The 15,212-nt window shown below is 41.0% G+C and overlaps 1 protein-coding gene across 1 annotated transcript in view; it reads right to left on the bottom strand.

The window, feature by feature from the left end:
- Positions 1 to 15,212, bottom strand: part of LOC126088361 (C-Maf-inducing protein-like) — a 938,159-nt gene that overhangs the window by 68,733 nt on the left and 854,214 nt on the right. Inside the window, exon 4 of the mRNA XM_049906499.1 lies at positions 9,290 to 9,361. Coding sequence (XP_049762456.1) covers positions 9,290 to 9,361 — 72 coding nt within the window. The remainder of the gene's footprint in view (positions 1 to 9,289; positions 9,362 to 15,212) is intronic.

A 15,212-nucleotide genomic window follows, 5' to 3' on the forward strand; every position in this document is an offset into this window, starting at 1 on the left:
TGTATGGCTGGTATACATTGCCGTTAATCATGTAAACACCTTTTATCTTTCTTATATAGCACCAGGCCTTTCATAGATTTAGCGTCAGCAGACTGGTTGGCTACGCCCTGTTTTTGTTGTAAAATATTTGAAGATGGCAATAGTCGAAACCGGTAATAGTGGAGTGTAAACTTTTGCGTGATCAAGACGGACCTGTAAAATAAAGTCCAAGAAACATAACAGCAAGTTTGTGGTCCTGAAGTTATTAGTGTGTTTACAGTGACGTAGTGCAAAATTATGTTTATGCAGGGTAGTAAGACATACAGCTACGAAACTTGGGACACGTATTTACGAATTTCACCATTTTAGATTACAGATGTTCAATATGTCGTCCACCAGCGACTCTAAAAGTATCACGTCGGTAGTCGAATTCCTCCCGTAATCGCGTAAGCGTGTCCATCGTCATTGATGTTATGGCAGCAGGATTCAATTCTTCAACTCTTCTAGGTTCTGTTGAAGTGTTGTTGCATAAACGTTGCTCTTAATGAAACCCCACAGAAATAAGTCACAGGGCGTCAATTCCAGTGCCCGTGCGGGACAGCTGGAAAGCTTGAAGACCAATCCAATGTCTCGGTACAGTTTCATTCAGATATTCACACACTCGGCGACTCCACTGGGGGAGTGCCGCGTCTTGTTGAGAAATGAAGTTGTCCTCGTTCAGCCTCGGAAACAACCAGTTTTGTAACATAGCAAAATACTGCTGACCGATAACCGCATTTACATTAAAGAGGAATGGGCCTTAAACAGATGAGTGTGATAGTGCACTAAACATATCGAGTTGGGTGAGTATTGCTTATGTTCAGTGTGTGCTTTGGGCTGTGTAGGCCCCGTATTCGAACATTGTGTTTGTTTATTTTCCACTAAGGTGGAAAGCCACGCCATCACAGAACATGGTGCCTTGTGCGAAAGTGTCATCATTGTCAATAGCATTCCGATGCTCGGCAGAAGAGGCTACACGTTTGCATTTGTCGTCATGACTTAAATCCAGTAACAGATGTAAATTGTACGGCTTCATAACCAAACGACGTCTCAAAACACGCCAAATTGTTGTTGTAGGCAGTTGAAGCTCCCGACTGGCATGACGAGTTATTTTTATAGGACCACGTTGGAAAGCGGATCGATTTCGTGCAACATTGCAGACCGAGGGCGCCCACGACATATCCTGTGCCTACGAAAAGTCGATACCAATCGCGAACGTTCCATCCATTTGAAGTATGAGTTCAGTGCCACAACCTCAAACCTTTTTTGATTTTCATCGCGGAATTATACTTCGCAAACAAGAGAAAACAAAATAATTATGCAGGGAGTAACCATTTTGCAACAGGTGACGATAACCAACCAAGCAAAAGACAAGTGACATCTAGCAGCAACGAAAATAAGCTAGCCGGCCGGTGTGGCCGAGAGGTTCTAGGCGCTACAGTCTGGAACCGCAGGACCGCTACGGTCGCAGGTTCGAATCCTGCCTCGGGCATGGATGTGTGTGATGTACTTAGGTTAGTTAGGTTTAAGTAGTTCTAAGTTCTAGGGGACTGATGACCTTAGCAGTTAAGTCCCATAGTGCTCAGAGCCATTTGAACCATTTGAAAATAAGCTGGACTGTAAATTCGTTCCTCAAATAAGCGAGTCGCGGTGCAGTTTTGACAATACAATTCTTTAGAATGTCTATATTCTTTCTGAAACAGCCTGTGTTATAAGTTATCTGGTGTAAATTTTGTGTGGTCAAAAGGACACACAGTATGGATCAGCCGAATAAGGCAGCGCAGTTCTTACGACAATGACTCCTGATTTAGGTTTTCCGTGGTTTTCCTAAATCATTCCTGGCGGATGTCAGGATGGCTCCTTCAGCAACGCCACTGCTGACAAACTGCCCTGCATTTGATTGTTCTGTGTGTATGCGTATTTGAGCTATCTATTTTCCTTGCGTTACGTTGATAAATTATATATTTCGAGATGATCCCTGGACAAATAAATAAAGCTCAAACAATTGGTAAACGAAAGTTTACAGGTCGATTCGTTGCCTATAACCACTCGTACATCAACGTTCCTACCATGGTTTGGGTAGGAGTATAAGGATACCTACCCTTCAAGAATCAGGTAAGTCTCCCAAGCATGTCTAAATGACGTGTGCTGGTTTCCATTAGCTGCCGCTTGTGGTGTCGTATCATAGCAAAATGGATAGCCAAATTTTGTATCACGAGTTGCACACATTTATTTATTTATGCTGCTGACATACTAAATCTGCAGCCTCGTTCTCTAATGCAGGTTGTATTTAAACTTAAATTGATAGTCACTATTCAGCGATGAATAAATTTTCCGCAACTACAACATTCTATCCCAATTACGCCCCATTAACCTCTTAAGGCTAAATCCTAGGCTGAGGAGAATAAATATGTGTTGGTTGCGATGTCGAAATTACTGTTTATTTATTCATAGTTCAAATGGCTCTAAGCACTATGGGACTTAACATCTGAGGTCATCAGTCCCCTTGACTTAGAACTCTTTAAACCCAACTAACCTAAGGACATCATACACATCCATGCCCAAGGCAGGATTCGAACCTGCGACCGTAGCAACCGCGTGGTTCCGGACTGAAGCGCCTAGAACCGCTCGACCACAGCGGCCGGCATTTATTCATGAATGACGAGCATTTTGCCTAATTAAAAGCATCTTATGATTAGCCTACATTAAAATACGATCGAGGTAGAGCGTATTTTTCCTACCTTGCGATTGGACAAAGTTATGAAAATTAAAAATTGAACGAACCGATAAATATTGTGGATATCAATGGCAAAACATTCACGAAAATAAGCTGCTCTCATCATGTGCAACAAAAATACTCAAGGCAAATGTATGCTGTCGTCATACTTAACATCCTATAACCTTGAAATACACGGAAGGAATTAGAAAAGCAAGAACTGCAAGCGGTCATTTTCATGAACGTTATAGTCGACAAAATCACGGAGGAGGAAACGTGTCTCTGTATCGGCCTACAAGTCAGCCCATGAAAGTATATCTAACTCTATACGCTCCTTTACCTATATTGCTAATTACCTAGCATTTAAATAATTTTATTCATGGACTAGTGTCTACTTTGCGTGCCCTTCCGTACACAATTTTAACTGTACTGTATATCTATTCTTTTGCTATTCTGATAGAAAAAACATCTAAGAGATAAATGTCCCTACATCTCGTCGAGTACTTTCAATAATTTATTGTATAGTAGTTAGTTTTTAGCATAACTTTACTGAGGATTTTAGTTTATATGCCCTTGCATCAGCATTATCATATGACCTACGGACCTGCTTCTACTTTATGTGACCATTTGCATCTAGAATTTATCTTCTGTTTTCATCTATTTTCTGTTTTTCGATGAAAAAACTCCCTGTGAGTTTACGTCTTCAGTTACCTTCACATAATTTTAACTTATTGTTTGTTAGCATTGACATATTTTTACTGTAGAGTACGAACGTTTTCCAACTTGTTGTTTCAACACGATGTGGTTAGTTATTTATAAAATTTTCTAAATAATATTAAAAAAGAACGCTCCATAACTCACTATGAACTAACGCCATCTACCGTGGTCAATGCACACTTGTCACAGGCCTGATGTGCCTCAGTATCGTGTATGTGGTCACAGACGATTCTAGTATGTTTACCATTTGACAAACTGTTCAGGCCTGATCTTGTCTTGTATTCACTGGACCACATTATGCAACCCGGCAAGGTAATTACTTCGCATCTTTTTCCGTTATTTCCTCCTTCACTCTGCGAACTATATCTGTCATGAAAATAGAAGTTTGATGACAACTGGGTCCACAGCCTTTGTGAAATTTTAAATGAAATCATTCCGCTTTTTGCTGTTACAACAGTATTTAGTGCGATTGCATTTTCGAAATATTTTCATTTCCATATACTATATACGATATAGGGCTGAGTATTTATATCATTATTTTATCAACTCTATAACGTACAATGTATATGGAACAGCTGATAAATTCACACGACCACATGCAACTGCTCTTACATAGCATGACACAGCTTTATATTGTTGAGTGGGTTACAACATCACACAATGCTTGAAAATGACAACGTGTCTAAATTTCAGTCGCAATAAATATTCTTTTAACAACAAAAAACGGAATGATTTTATTTGAAAATATCATGAAAATGACCGGTTGCTTTATAATTAATTTCGTGTATTTCAAGGTTATCGGATGTTCTGCTTTTAATACGTGGCGGGATCACATATTTGCCTCAACACACATTTGCCTCTTGCACATGATGAGGGCAATTTATTTTTGAGGATGTTTTCTCATCGATATACATAACTCATTTATCAACATTTATGGGTAACTCCAATTTTTAATTTTCCTAATATCGTCCAATCCCAAGGTAGGGTCAAGCCTTTCCAATTCGATTGTATTTTAATGTAGGTCGATATGAAGATGTCTTCAATTAAGAGAAACGTGCGCCAGTGATGAATAAATAAACAGTAATTTCAGCATCGCAATAAAGACTGTTTTCTTCTCCCCGTTCTACGTACTGGTTGCTGTATCACCACACCACTGAGTGGAAAACCTTTTAAATAGTAGGATTATCTTACTTTGAGCAGATGTGTCATTTTAAATTGCGATTGTGAACTGGTACTCCAGAACTTAGACACTATACTCAACCATTCAAGAACTATTCACTGTAGCTATCCTGTGGCTGTTCAACTATGTGACGGACGTGAGAAGATTTGATCGGCCAGCGCTCGCCACAACTGTGAAGAGAGCGCTCCGCCTGCCGCCTTCTCTCGGGCTCTCAATTTCTGTGTGGCGGCCAGCAAGTGAACACGGCAGAGACAACGTGGGACAGAATGGACATGTCTTGCTGAATGTGCCGGCCTGACGAAAACTGGGAAACGTTAGCGGAGCTTCTACCCAGAATATTATACCAGAACACGAACCTCTTCTGTTTCTCTTGTTTGTATGCAACATCCTAATTGTTAGAAAGTTGTACAGCGGCAAGATGCAATGGGTTACCGACCCTGGCGTTTAATCGCACAAGGTGAAAGTGCATTTTACAGACTGTGGGCATTTATTAGTAGCCTATGTTAAAGAGACTCTAGCTGTCTTGTATTGCCCGGTGGATGGCTGTCCACTGTCCGTGAATTCAGGAACATTCAGGGATGTCAGTTGCTTCCGAGATCCATTTTGATCGCTGTATATCTTGCTGGGTAGTTTTATTTAAACTGAGGTTTCCTCATGTTTAACGTGGGGGCCGATTTGAAGTGATTAGTGTTACTGTTAAATTGATATTTAAGCTGTATGAGAGTGTTATGTACTTTTGTTGTTTGAAAGGAGTGTGGGAGTCAGGTTATTTCTTTAATTTAGTTCTTGCCTTCATTTTATTTAATAACTTTTTAAAATGCTGCGCAACTTCCTAAGCAATGGTATTTTGTACTGTTAAAATTATTGTACATTTTGGGACCATTATGCAAAGTATTTATAAAATTCCTAAGGGAAGTTAATTGTACTGTTTGAAATTATTGTACATCCGGGGTGTCATTGTACACGCTCATTGTAAAATTGTAAATCTGTGGGTCACCTATTTATGGGGAACTCACTTTAATGCTTGACTTTTTGTAATGTTTAGTAAAAAGTGTTTTTTATAGGACATTGCCACGCACATCTCTCGAACCCAACACTACCATTTCCTCTACCGTCACATTCTACACTAAAGTACTCCAATCAGAGTATTAATAATTTGCTCTGTCGAATGTTAATGTTATATTACCGACTTCACTGTAAGTCTTTCAGGTACGAAACAGTTTCCTTTCCTTGAATTTGGTACGACCACCGTGCAATCAGGAAAGTTTTCCTGGTACCACGTCGGAGGCTGCACAGCCTCAGAGTGGCGCTGTGGCAGCATCTCACACTGCGTCCTCACTGGGATCGTCAGGAACCACTTACCATTTCTCCTGGAACATCCCAGGAGAACTCGGCACTCAACGCTTCACCTAGCCCCTTAAGTCTTCCCGGGAGTCTCCTATCAGTAGAAGCATCCTCACTGTTCTTCTCTTGACTCTTGACTACTCGTACCGCTGGAAAGGTTACGTCTGTATCTTCATCCTGGTTTTGCTCATTTCTGTTCCTCAGCAGCTGCGATACGTATTCTTTTACCCAAAATAAAAATGGTAGTCAGCTTATAAAAAATTTTTAGTTTCACTTTACCAGTTACAATATTCTTTTGCGACGAGAAACTGTTCATTGTCTCTCCTTCAACAAAGGTAAGTAATTTTGGTTGATCCTCAAGCATTGTACATTTGTTTTTAACTGACCTGTTTTACCTCTCTGATCCTCAAGCACTGTACATTTGTTCTTAAGAAACTTGCAGATCACCTGTATCCCTTCATGACTGATGTCTTCGCTGACGATGATGGACCTTCCACCAAATGACTGTCAGTGTCACAAGGGCAGAAGCGTGTTTCAGTGATTTGAGAAGCACGTTAGTGAAGTCAGTTTCCTGTCTTGGTTAAAAATTCGCCTGATCTAACCCTGTGGAACACTTCTGTGAAGCCATCGGGCGTCAGCGTCGGCTCTCTCCGGAAACCTACGAAGGACTTCGCTGTTTTATTGCGTTCCGAAGGTGGACCAACATGCTATTAATGAGGTAGTCTTGTTGTTTTGGCTGATTACTGTGCAAGAGGACGTAGGAGTACAATCTGTTTTTATTCGAAGGCAAAAGTTCTTAACACGTGTTGTATGTAGTAGCCACACAGAAGTGAGATGACTAAGAAGGAACAGACAGAAACTTAAGGTTGTGTGCTTAACCAGGACGTCATGCAGAACTGACTCTTGGCCTACGATACATCCAAGCCTGAGCACACGTCTGGGTGACGACAGCGTTGTAGTGTTCGTGGCCACTTATAAATATTTATCAAAGCCTTTTGGTCAAATTTTTTGACCGTGTAGTAGGAAAGCTTTCAGCAAAGATCTTTGATAACAGTAAGAGCGAGGGCCTAATTTCGATCACAGTTCGCCACTGTATACAAGTCACTTAGCTTGCTTTACTGCATTTAAGCTATAAAATGACGAAGTACATTTGGTGCGTGGGTACCACCACAGCGATCATTGCAAAGTATGAGGAGTGCGAAATTCTTCGGAACACTAAGCACGCTGACTACAAAAACGGTAATAAACGATTGGAATCTTACAAAGAAATAGGAGGAGCAATTAGCTGCATTCGCAGAAGGTGCATTGTGAATGATGTTAAGCTTACATATAGAAAGAAAGTTATGTGAAAGGAGAGAGAGATGTCAAAAGTCGAGAGTGTTCAAAGTATACGTAAGTGAAATAGATGCATTTATTTCTAATCTAAATAAAATAACTTCCATAAATTTCTCCTTAGGTTAATTCTCTATTGGTTCACATGTTTCTGGAATAACACGTAAAATTATACACTGTGGGATTCGAATACTATGTTAAAAGTGGTATAGTTATCGCCTGTTGTTAAAAATCTTAACCTAACCATGACACGCTCTTTAGCAGAAATAGCATTCAAGATTTAAATAGTCAAACACTGCACCAGTTACATATTTTCTCACGATTTGCACGAGGCTTTTCGAGAATTTATTCTCATGCTCAATTTAAAATATTTACATTGGTATTTTATGTGATATTTCTTAAAATCGGACAAAAGAAATCTGTCCGATTGCAGTAGACCATAAAAACACAACTGCAAGGCAAGAGAGGCAGAACAACTCACAGAAAATACTGTCTATGTAAATATTTCCTCTTGATAACGGGAATAAATTCGCGAAGCGTGTCATATTTAGATGAAAAAATACGTAACTAGTGCAGTATTTCATTATTTAAATCGTGAATGGCACACTTGCAGGCTTTCCAAAAATATCTATTATTATGAATGAAATTAAGAAATGGCATTTCGTAAATAAGTTTCGTGGAGGCAAAGATGAGGGCCCACTTGCAAGAGGGCAAACTGAAATATTTGTTAGCTCAGTATCAAATAATTTTCGCTGTTCCTTATGTCCTCGCATTATGGTTCACGAAGCAAATTCTGGTAAACACTTCGAGTTTCTCTTTGCTATCCACGATTTCACCCACAATCGCTTCCATTTCTCTTTATTTTCAAGCAATGCGCTCGCCACCATCATATGCTGTTGTACAGGCGATTAACTGTTCGGCTTCCATTCCCTAACAACAATGACGAAAAATTTTAGACTTGCGTAAGAGCTCCATAGACTAATATTTCTAGTCTATGAATAGCTCCAGTGAAGTAGTTTGGTCAAATGAATTTGTCGAAATCTTTGACAACGTTCTTCTACAGTGTAATACGGGCCTCAGGCTTCATCCGTTTGTGTCGGCCAGCAGTAACACTACATTGCTGACGTCTCACAGACGTGCGCTCAAGCCTGTGTTTATTGTTGGCCACGCCACTGACTGTACGTCTCAGATTTATTTCCTTCATGAGAGGTAGCTGTTAAAGTTATGCTCAGGTCATGGAATAAATTTTTGTTTGTGTTAGTAATCAAGTGGTGTTAATGTCTGAGTTAAGATAATTAGAGAAGAAAGTGAATCAAATTCCATTTCATTACATTATGGATTATTGCTATGACTCAAACAAGCGTCGGTATTTTGGAAGAATGCAAAGAGATTTGTGTGTACCTGCGTAGCTATTCCTGTGTTCCCAACAGAATACAAATAATGGTATGTCTTATCCGTGCAGAGCGACAATGTGATGGCAGCTGTCAGAGTTCTGCGTAGCCTATAGTGCAATCAATCAACACTTACGCCATAAACACTACCTAGAAAATTGTTTAATGATCTTTTCGATGATTCTGAGCAGCAGTTACGACGTTCGTTGTCTAAAGGAGTTGCGTTCAAATAATATCAAAAAATCTATGGTAATGTTTACATTAGGAATATGCTACAAGAAATGAAAAGTCGTTCCCTCCGTCAAATGCGTCGAAGTAGCCCGTCGAATTATTTGAAGCACTTTTTGTCCCAGAAAAAAAAATATAGTTCTTGCTTTAAACGAGGACAGCTCAGTTGTGTGGTCCTTAAACCGCAGAAGATTTTCATTTATTTCAGGATATTGGGTAATATATATACGGCATTGACATCGAGTATTATATATAAGTTATTATGGAGTTGCAAAATTCATCAGAGTAGTGATTTGTGAAGTAGAAAAACAATAATTTTGGAACCAAGTTCAGTAAAGAGACCAATGTTTATGATCAACTTACCTTCAGCTCCTTGAGGATAACTTCGGGTCGCGTGGATTTCTTCAGAATGTTCCGATATTTGAACATGTTTTTCTGAAAATGAAAGAAACAACGTGTAAGTTATGGCGTGAAAGTATAATTTTTAGCTCTGTGCACAGGCTCAAAAGAATTATCTGGAATCACAGTTAAATAACGTGCGAGAATATTTACCTTAACAAAGAATTTCACGAATGAACTCGTTCTTATTACGCGACACAGATAAAAGTCGAGAGATTCCAATTAAAGGAGGTGATGATATCACGTACCCCCCCAGACATTGAAAATAATTGCTTGGTAATGAGGAGCTTACGCCAGTTTCATTTCGTCTATAGCGTTTGCTGACGAGACACAAAATTCGATACGGTTATTCTAATTGGTGAATGTTTCTCATCTTCTCAGAAGACCTATTTTTGTAAGAAAATATGCGCGTTTCGATTAACAATAGTTAACAAAACGAAATGAGAGATCTGAGTAGTGAGCCGCACCTGGATAGAATTCGCACTTCTTGTCTTGCGCAGTCGCCTGCCTGGATGTGGTTCTTTGGTGGTTTTCCGTTCCTATCTACGCAAATGTCGGACTATGCCCGCATCTCCGTAACAATAAAAAAAAAAAAAAGCGAACACACAAACATGAAATTTACTTGGTCGGCTTACAGAAGGATATACGGCTTATTTCAAAGCTTAGATAAATATTGGCAACCACTTTGGTGCAAATTACCTGTTGTGAAGCCATAGATCAGTTACGATATCAGTAGGGACATTATGGCGAACACTTGAATATTATGTTGTGTCAAACCTCAATAGATGCAAACATTGCAATATAGGTATAAGATAGTTTTACGTTTTGCTATGACGTAGACATCCAGGCGGTAGTAAATCTTTGACTCGTTGTTGGTTGTCACTGATGTACACGTATTACGATCTTTGATAGGTGAATAGTACTGCTACTCTGAAATACATCTCTTCTACTGCACAAGTGTCCATAGCTCGTAAGGCACACATTTTAGAGCCCATAGTTACTCGACTTTTTTTCTCGTTTTGTTCCATACTATCTCCTCCAAAAATACGAAACCGAACACGTTGCAGTAGAAGAGATGTGTTTCACAGTATGGAAGATGGACAAGGGCTCATAGCTCGGAAGGTATATATTTTACAGCACTTGTTTACCAGACAGTTTTTCTCATTTTTGTCCACACTACCACCTCTGAAAGTTACCTACCCTACAATCGAACAACAACAACAATACCAGTGTATGTATTCCAGTCAGAGGTATCAGAACGATTTTCGCTTATAATTTTCGACACAGTCGTTTCCGAACCAAGTCGCTTATCTCAGATTGATACACTTTTGCCTTCTCCTCACCCCTGAAAGTTTGTAACATAGTCACGGAATCACCCTGTGCAATGGAGAGTCTCACATGTTTAACGATGTTTATTAGCTGCTCACTTATCAAGGGACGTGGACAATACAGATTAACATTACGTGTATGTTAGTATGTGAATAATGGTTTGTGTTTTCTTGTTGATAGAACTGGATAATGGAATGATATCTTCACAAAACATGTCATGTTTTTGAATGAAATAAAAATAATTTCGTGTGTCTCGATGGTCTGGTGCAAATTCTTTCGAACGTACGCCACTTCGGCGACTCCTGTGTCCCCAACCTACTCCAGTTATCCAACTGGGGACTTCAATTTTAAAGTGGAATCCGAACCATTTGTTATTTATGTCATCTCCTCGTATCTTTAAGAACTTAGGGCCAGGTTAAATTGAAAAATCCGTGGTCAGACCGATATTCGATCCCGCGACGTCTCGGTTTCCAGCCATTCGACTTACCATCAGATCCCCAGGCCCGACATTAGACTAAACGAATCACACATTTGGACAACTGGCACAGCTTTGCATCCATTTCGGCGACTTGTGTGTCATTATCGCATTTCATTCAAGCTGCTTCTCATTTGGTCTCACGAAGCTAAGTTGACCCCGTACCGGACCTGTCCACCAGGAATAAAACCTGAAACTTCGGCGTTAGGTGCTAAACAGCAGAGGCAGCCACATTTCAGATTTATGTGGGAAGTGGCGACAAGAGTGACATCTGTTAACAGAAATACAGTAATTCCTAAACCCTGGATCATCCAATTCCCTTGACGCGTTGTCACTCGCTAAAACTGGAACAGGGTGAAAGCAGTGAAAAAAGGAAAAATAAGAGAAGGAAAAAATTAGGGCTGCGTCTCCTGAGTCCTGAGTAGCTGAAAAGACGACTGATGAGGATATGTTCACTAATCGGGGGCAGAAAACCATGCTACGCCCTGGCTAAAAGCGTCACATTCTGTCGACTGCATCTGTCAGTCGAGGGCACTTTGGAGGGGTGTTCAACATTTTGTATACATACAAGTATGGCTGTTTTCCAGGTGTGTTCATTAAGGGCAACAAAATCACTAAAAACCATAAGGAGTTTTGATATTACCTTAAGTTAGTAAGTGGCTCGAAATCATCTATTCAATCGCTCAGTGATGATAATGGCGCTGAAATGTAAGATGACGGAGAAAAGGCCGAAACGCTGAATTCAGTACACTGCAGTTGTTTCATGGCGGAGACCGTGACACGATTCTTCCATTCAGCCACGGCACAAACGCTGAAGTTGCAGGTATTGAGATAAGTAGTCACGGAATAGAAAGTAAAGTAAATAAAGGTTTGTGAACCCGGTGAGATATCTGTGAGATACTACAGAGATTATGAGAAAGACCTTGTTCCGCTTCTAGCTGTAGTATACCGTAGTTTGCGGGAACAATGAAGGGTACCAAGCGATTGAAAAAAGCAGCACAGGTCATTACTGTTATCGAGAAGGCTTGTAGGGCTGATACACACAATTATAGGCCAAAGCAGATGGCGCCAATCTGTTGTAGAATTAAGGAACATGTTCTTTGCTCACACACTGTAATGATTCTGGAGAACCAAAATCTGCTTTACAAAAACTAACATGGATTCCGCAAATAGAAGTCTTACCAAACACTGCTTTCTCTGTTCATATGTGAAATCTAGAGTGCCGTAACAAAATACGAGCTTACCGAGTATCGGACCAAATGTGGGACCAAATTTAGGAGTTAACAAGAGAGAGGATTAAATATTTTATTCTTAACCGAATGAAATCGACAGATGTAAAGCTGATCTATGAAGTATCCTACGGGAATGTTGTAAGGCCATTATTTTTTGTAACATACACTGAAGAGCCAAAGGCACTGGTGCACCTGCCGAATATCGTGTGGAACCCCCGCGAGCACGCAAAACTAGCGCAACACGACATGGCATGGACGCGTCTAATGTCTAAAGTAGTGCTGGAGGAAATGGACACCACGAATCCTGCAGAACTGCATAAATTCGTAAGAGTACGAGCGGATGGAGATCTCTTCTGAACAGCATGTTGCAAGGCATCCCAGATATGCTCAATAATTTTCATCTCTGGGAAGTTTGGTGGCCAGCGGAAGTGTTTAAACTCAGAAGAGAGTGTCCCTAGAGCCACTTTGTAGCAATTCTGGACGTGCGGGGTGTCGCAGTGTCCTGCAGGAGCTGCCCAAGTCTGTCGGAGTGCACAACGGATGTGAAAGGATTCAGTTGATCAGACAGAATGCTTACGTACGTGTTACCTGACAGAGTCATATCTAGACATATCACGGGTCACATATCACTCCAACTGCACACGCCCCACACCATCACAGAGCCTCAACCAGCTTGAACAGTACCCTGCTGACATACAGGGTCCATAGATTCATGAGGTCATTTCCATACCCGTACAAGTACATCCAACTGAGACAATTTGAAACGAGACTCGTCCGACCAGACAACATGTTTCCAGTCATCAACAGTCCAATGTCGGTGTTGACGGCTCCAGGCGAGGCTTAAAGCTTTGTGTCATGCAGTCATCAAGGGTACATGAGAGGGCCTTCGGCTCCGAAAGCCCATATCGGTGATGTTTAGTTGAATGGTTCGCACGCTGACACTTGATGATGACCCAGCACTGAAATCTACAGCTATTTCCGGAAGGGTTGCACTTCTGTCACCTTGAACGATTCTCTTCAGTCGATCTTGCTCTCGTTCTTGTAGGCTCTTTTTCCGGCTGCAGCGATGTCGGAGATTTGATGTTTTACCGGATTCCTGATATTCACGGCACACTCGTGAAATGGTCGTACGGGGAAATCCCCATTTCATCGCTACTTCGGAGATGCTGTATCCCATCGTTCGTGCGCCAACTACAACACCAAGTTCAAACTCACTAAAATCTTGATAACCTGCCATTGAGGCAGCAGTAACCAATCTAACAACTGCGCCAGACACTTGTTGTCTTATACAGGGTGAAAAGTATTTAAACCGACAATCTCTGGGAGGTTGTAGGGGAGATCAAAACGAATATTTTTCCCTAATGTCATTTTTTCCTATGAGGAGTTTTTAAACCGGTAGAGGAAGATTTCTCTGGCGGCAAATTAATTTTTAAACTAACAAACACTTTTCCATTTTTTTTATGACCAAGAGACAATAACTAGGTAGCAGATACGGCCCAAAAAAAGTCTCCAACAACAGCGACCCACACATTAACGAAGAACCGCACTTGATGAGCGCTAGTAACTGCGGCGTGTGGGTTATCCTCACTCCAAACATGCGAACTGTGCATGTTGAAGACTCCATCGTGCCCGAACGTTGCTTCATCGGTAAACAACACAGAGGATGGAAATGTAGGATGCATTTCACACTGTTCCAGGTACCACTGCGAAAACTCTGCTCTGGGTGGATAATCAACTGGTTCCAGGCTGTGGACACGCTGTAAGTGAAATGGACGTAACAATTGCTCTCGAAGGACTGTTCTTACATTCGTCTGATTCGTCCCCATGTTACGTGCAATTGCACGAGTGCTGATTGAAGGATCCCGCTCCACATGCTGCAAGACAGCATCCTCAAATTGTAGCGTTCTTACCGTGCGACGGCATCCCTGTCCGGGTAATCTGCTAAAGGACATGGTCTCACGTAGACGTTGGTACACAGCATCAAAGGTCCTATGATGCGGGATACGGCGATTAAGATATTATTGTTGATAAACCCGCTGTGCAGTTCGTCCGTTGTGGTGCGCTATGTAGTACGCACCAACCATATCAGTGTACTCACTCCAGGTGTATCGCTCCATTAGTAAACAGAGACAATGCACTACTATACTGGTGCACAGCAGTTGCCTACAACTGAAGAGCGTAATACGCCCTCTAACTATTGAAGATCGTACTACGGCCTCTATCAACTGAAGAGCGTAATACGGCATCCAACGGTTTAAATAATCCTCGTAGGAAAAAATGACATTAGGGAAAAATATTTGTTTTGATGTCCCCTACAACCTCCCAGAGTTTGTCGGTTTAAACACTTTTCACCCTGTATAGGCGTTGCCTACGCACAGCCATATTCTAACTGTTTGCTGTATCTGAATACGCATGCCAATACCAGTTTCTTTGGCGCTTCAGTGTATATGATCTAGTGGATGAACACGATGCTGTTGGCTATAGAAAAGCCGCAACGCCAGAAGGCTGTAGCGAAATGCAGGAAGATCTGCAGAGGATCGATGACAGGTACGTGGATTGGCACTTGACACTGAACGTAAATAAATCTAACAGTTTGCCTGTAAATAGGAGAGGAGGTCAATTACTATTTGAGTACGTTATTGGAGAAAAAGCACAGAAAACAGTAATAAGTCTACAAATGTAGGAGCTACTTGAGTAGAATCACCACATAAAACGAAGTATAGAAAAAGCAGATAGCAGGCTGAGTGAGACGCATTCAGAGAGTATTAAGGAAATCTAATTGGCTCTGAGCACTATGGGACTTAACATCTGTGGTCATCAGTCCCCTAGAACTAGAACTACTTAAACCTAA

The sequence above is a fragment of the Schistocerca cancellata genome, chromosome 6 (genome assembly GCF_023864275.1).
Source record: "Schistocerca cancellata isolate TAMUIC-IGC-003103 chromosome 6, iqSchCanc2.1, whole genome shotgun sequence".
Classification (NCBI taxonomy): Eukaryota; Metazoa; Arthropoda; class Insecta; order Orthoptera; family Acrididae; genus Schistocerca; species Schistocerca cancellata.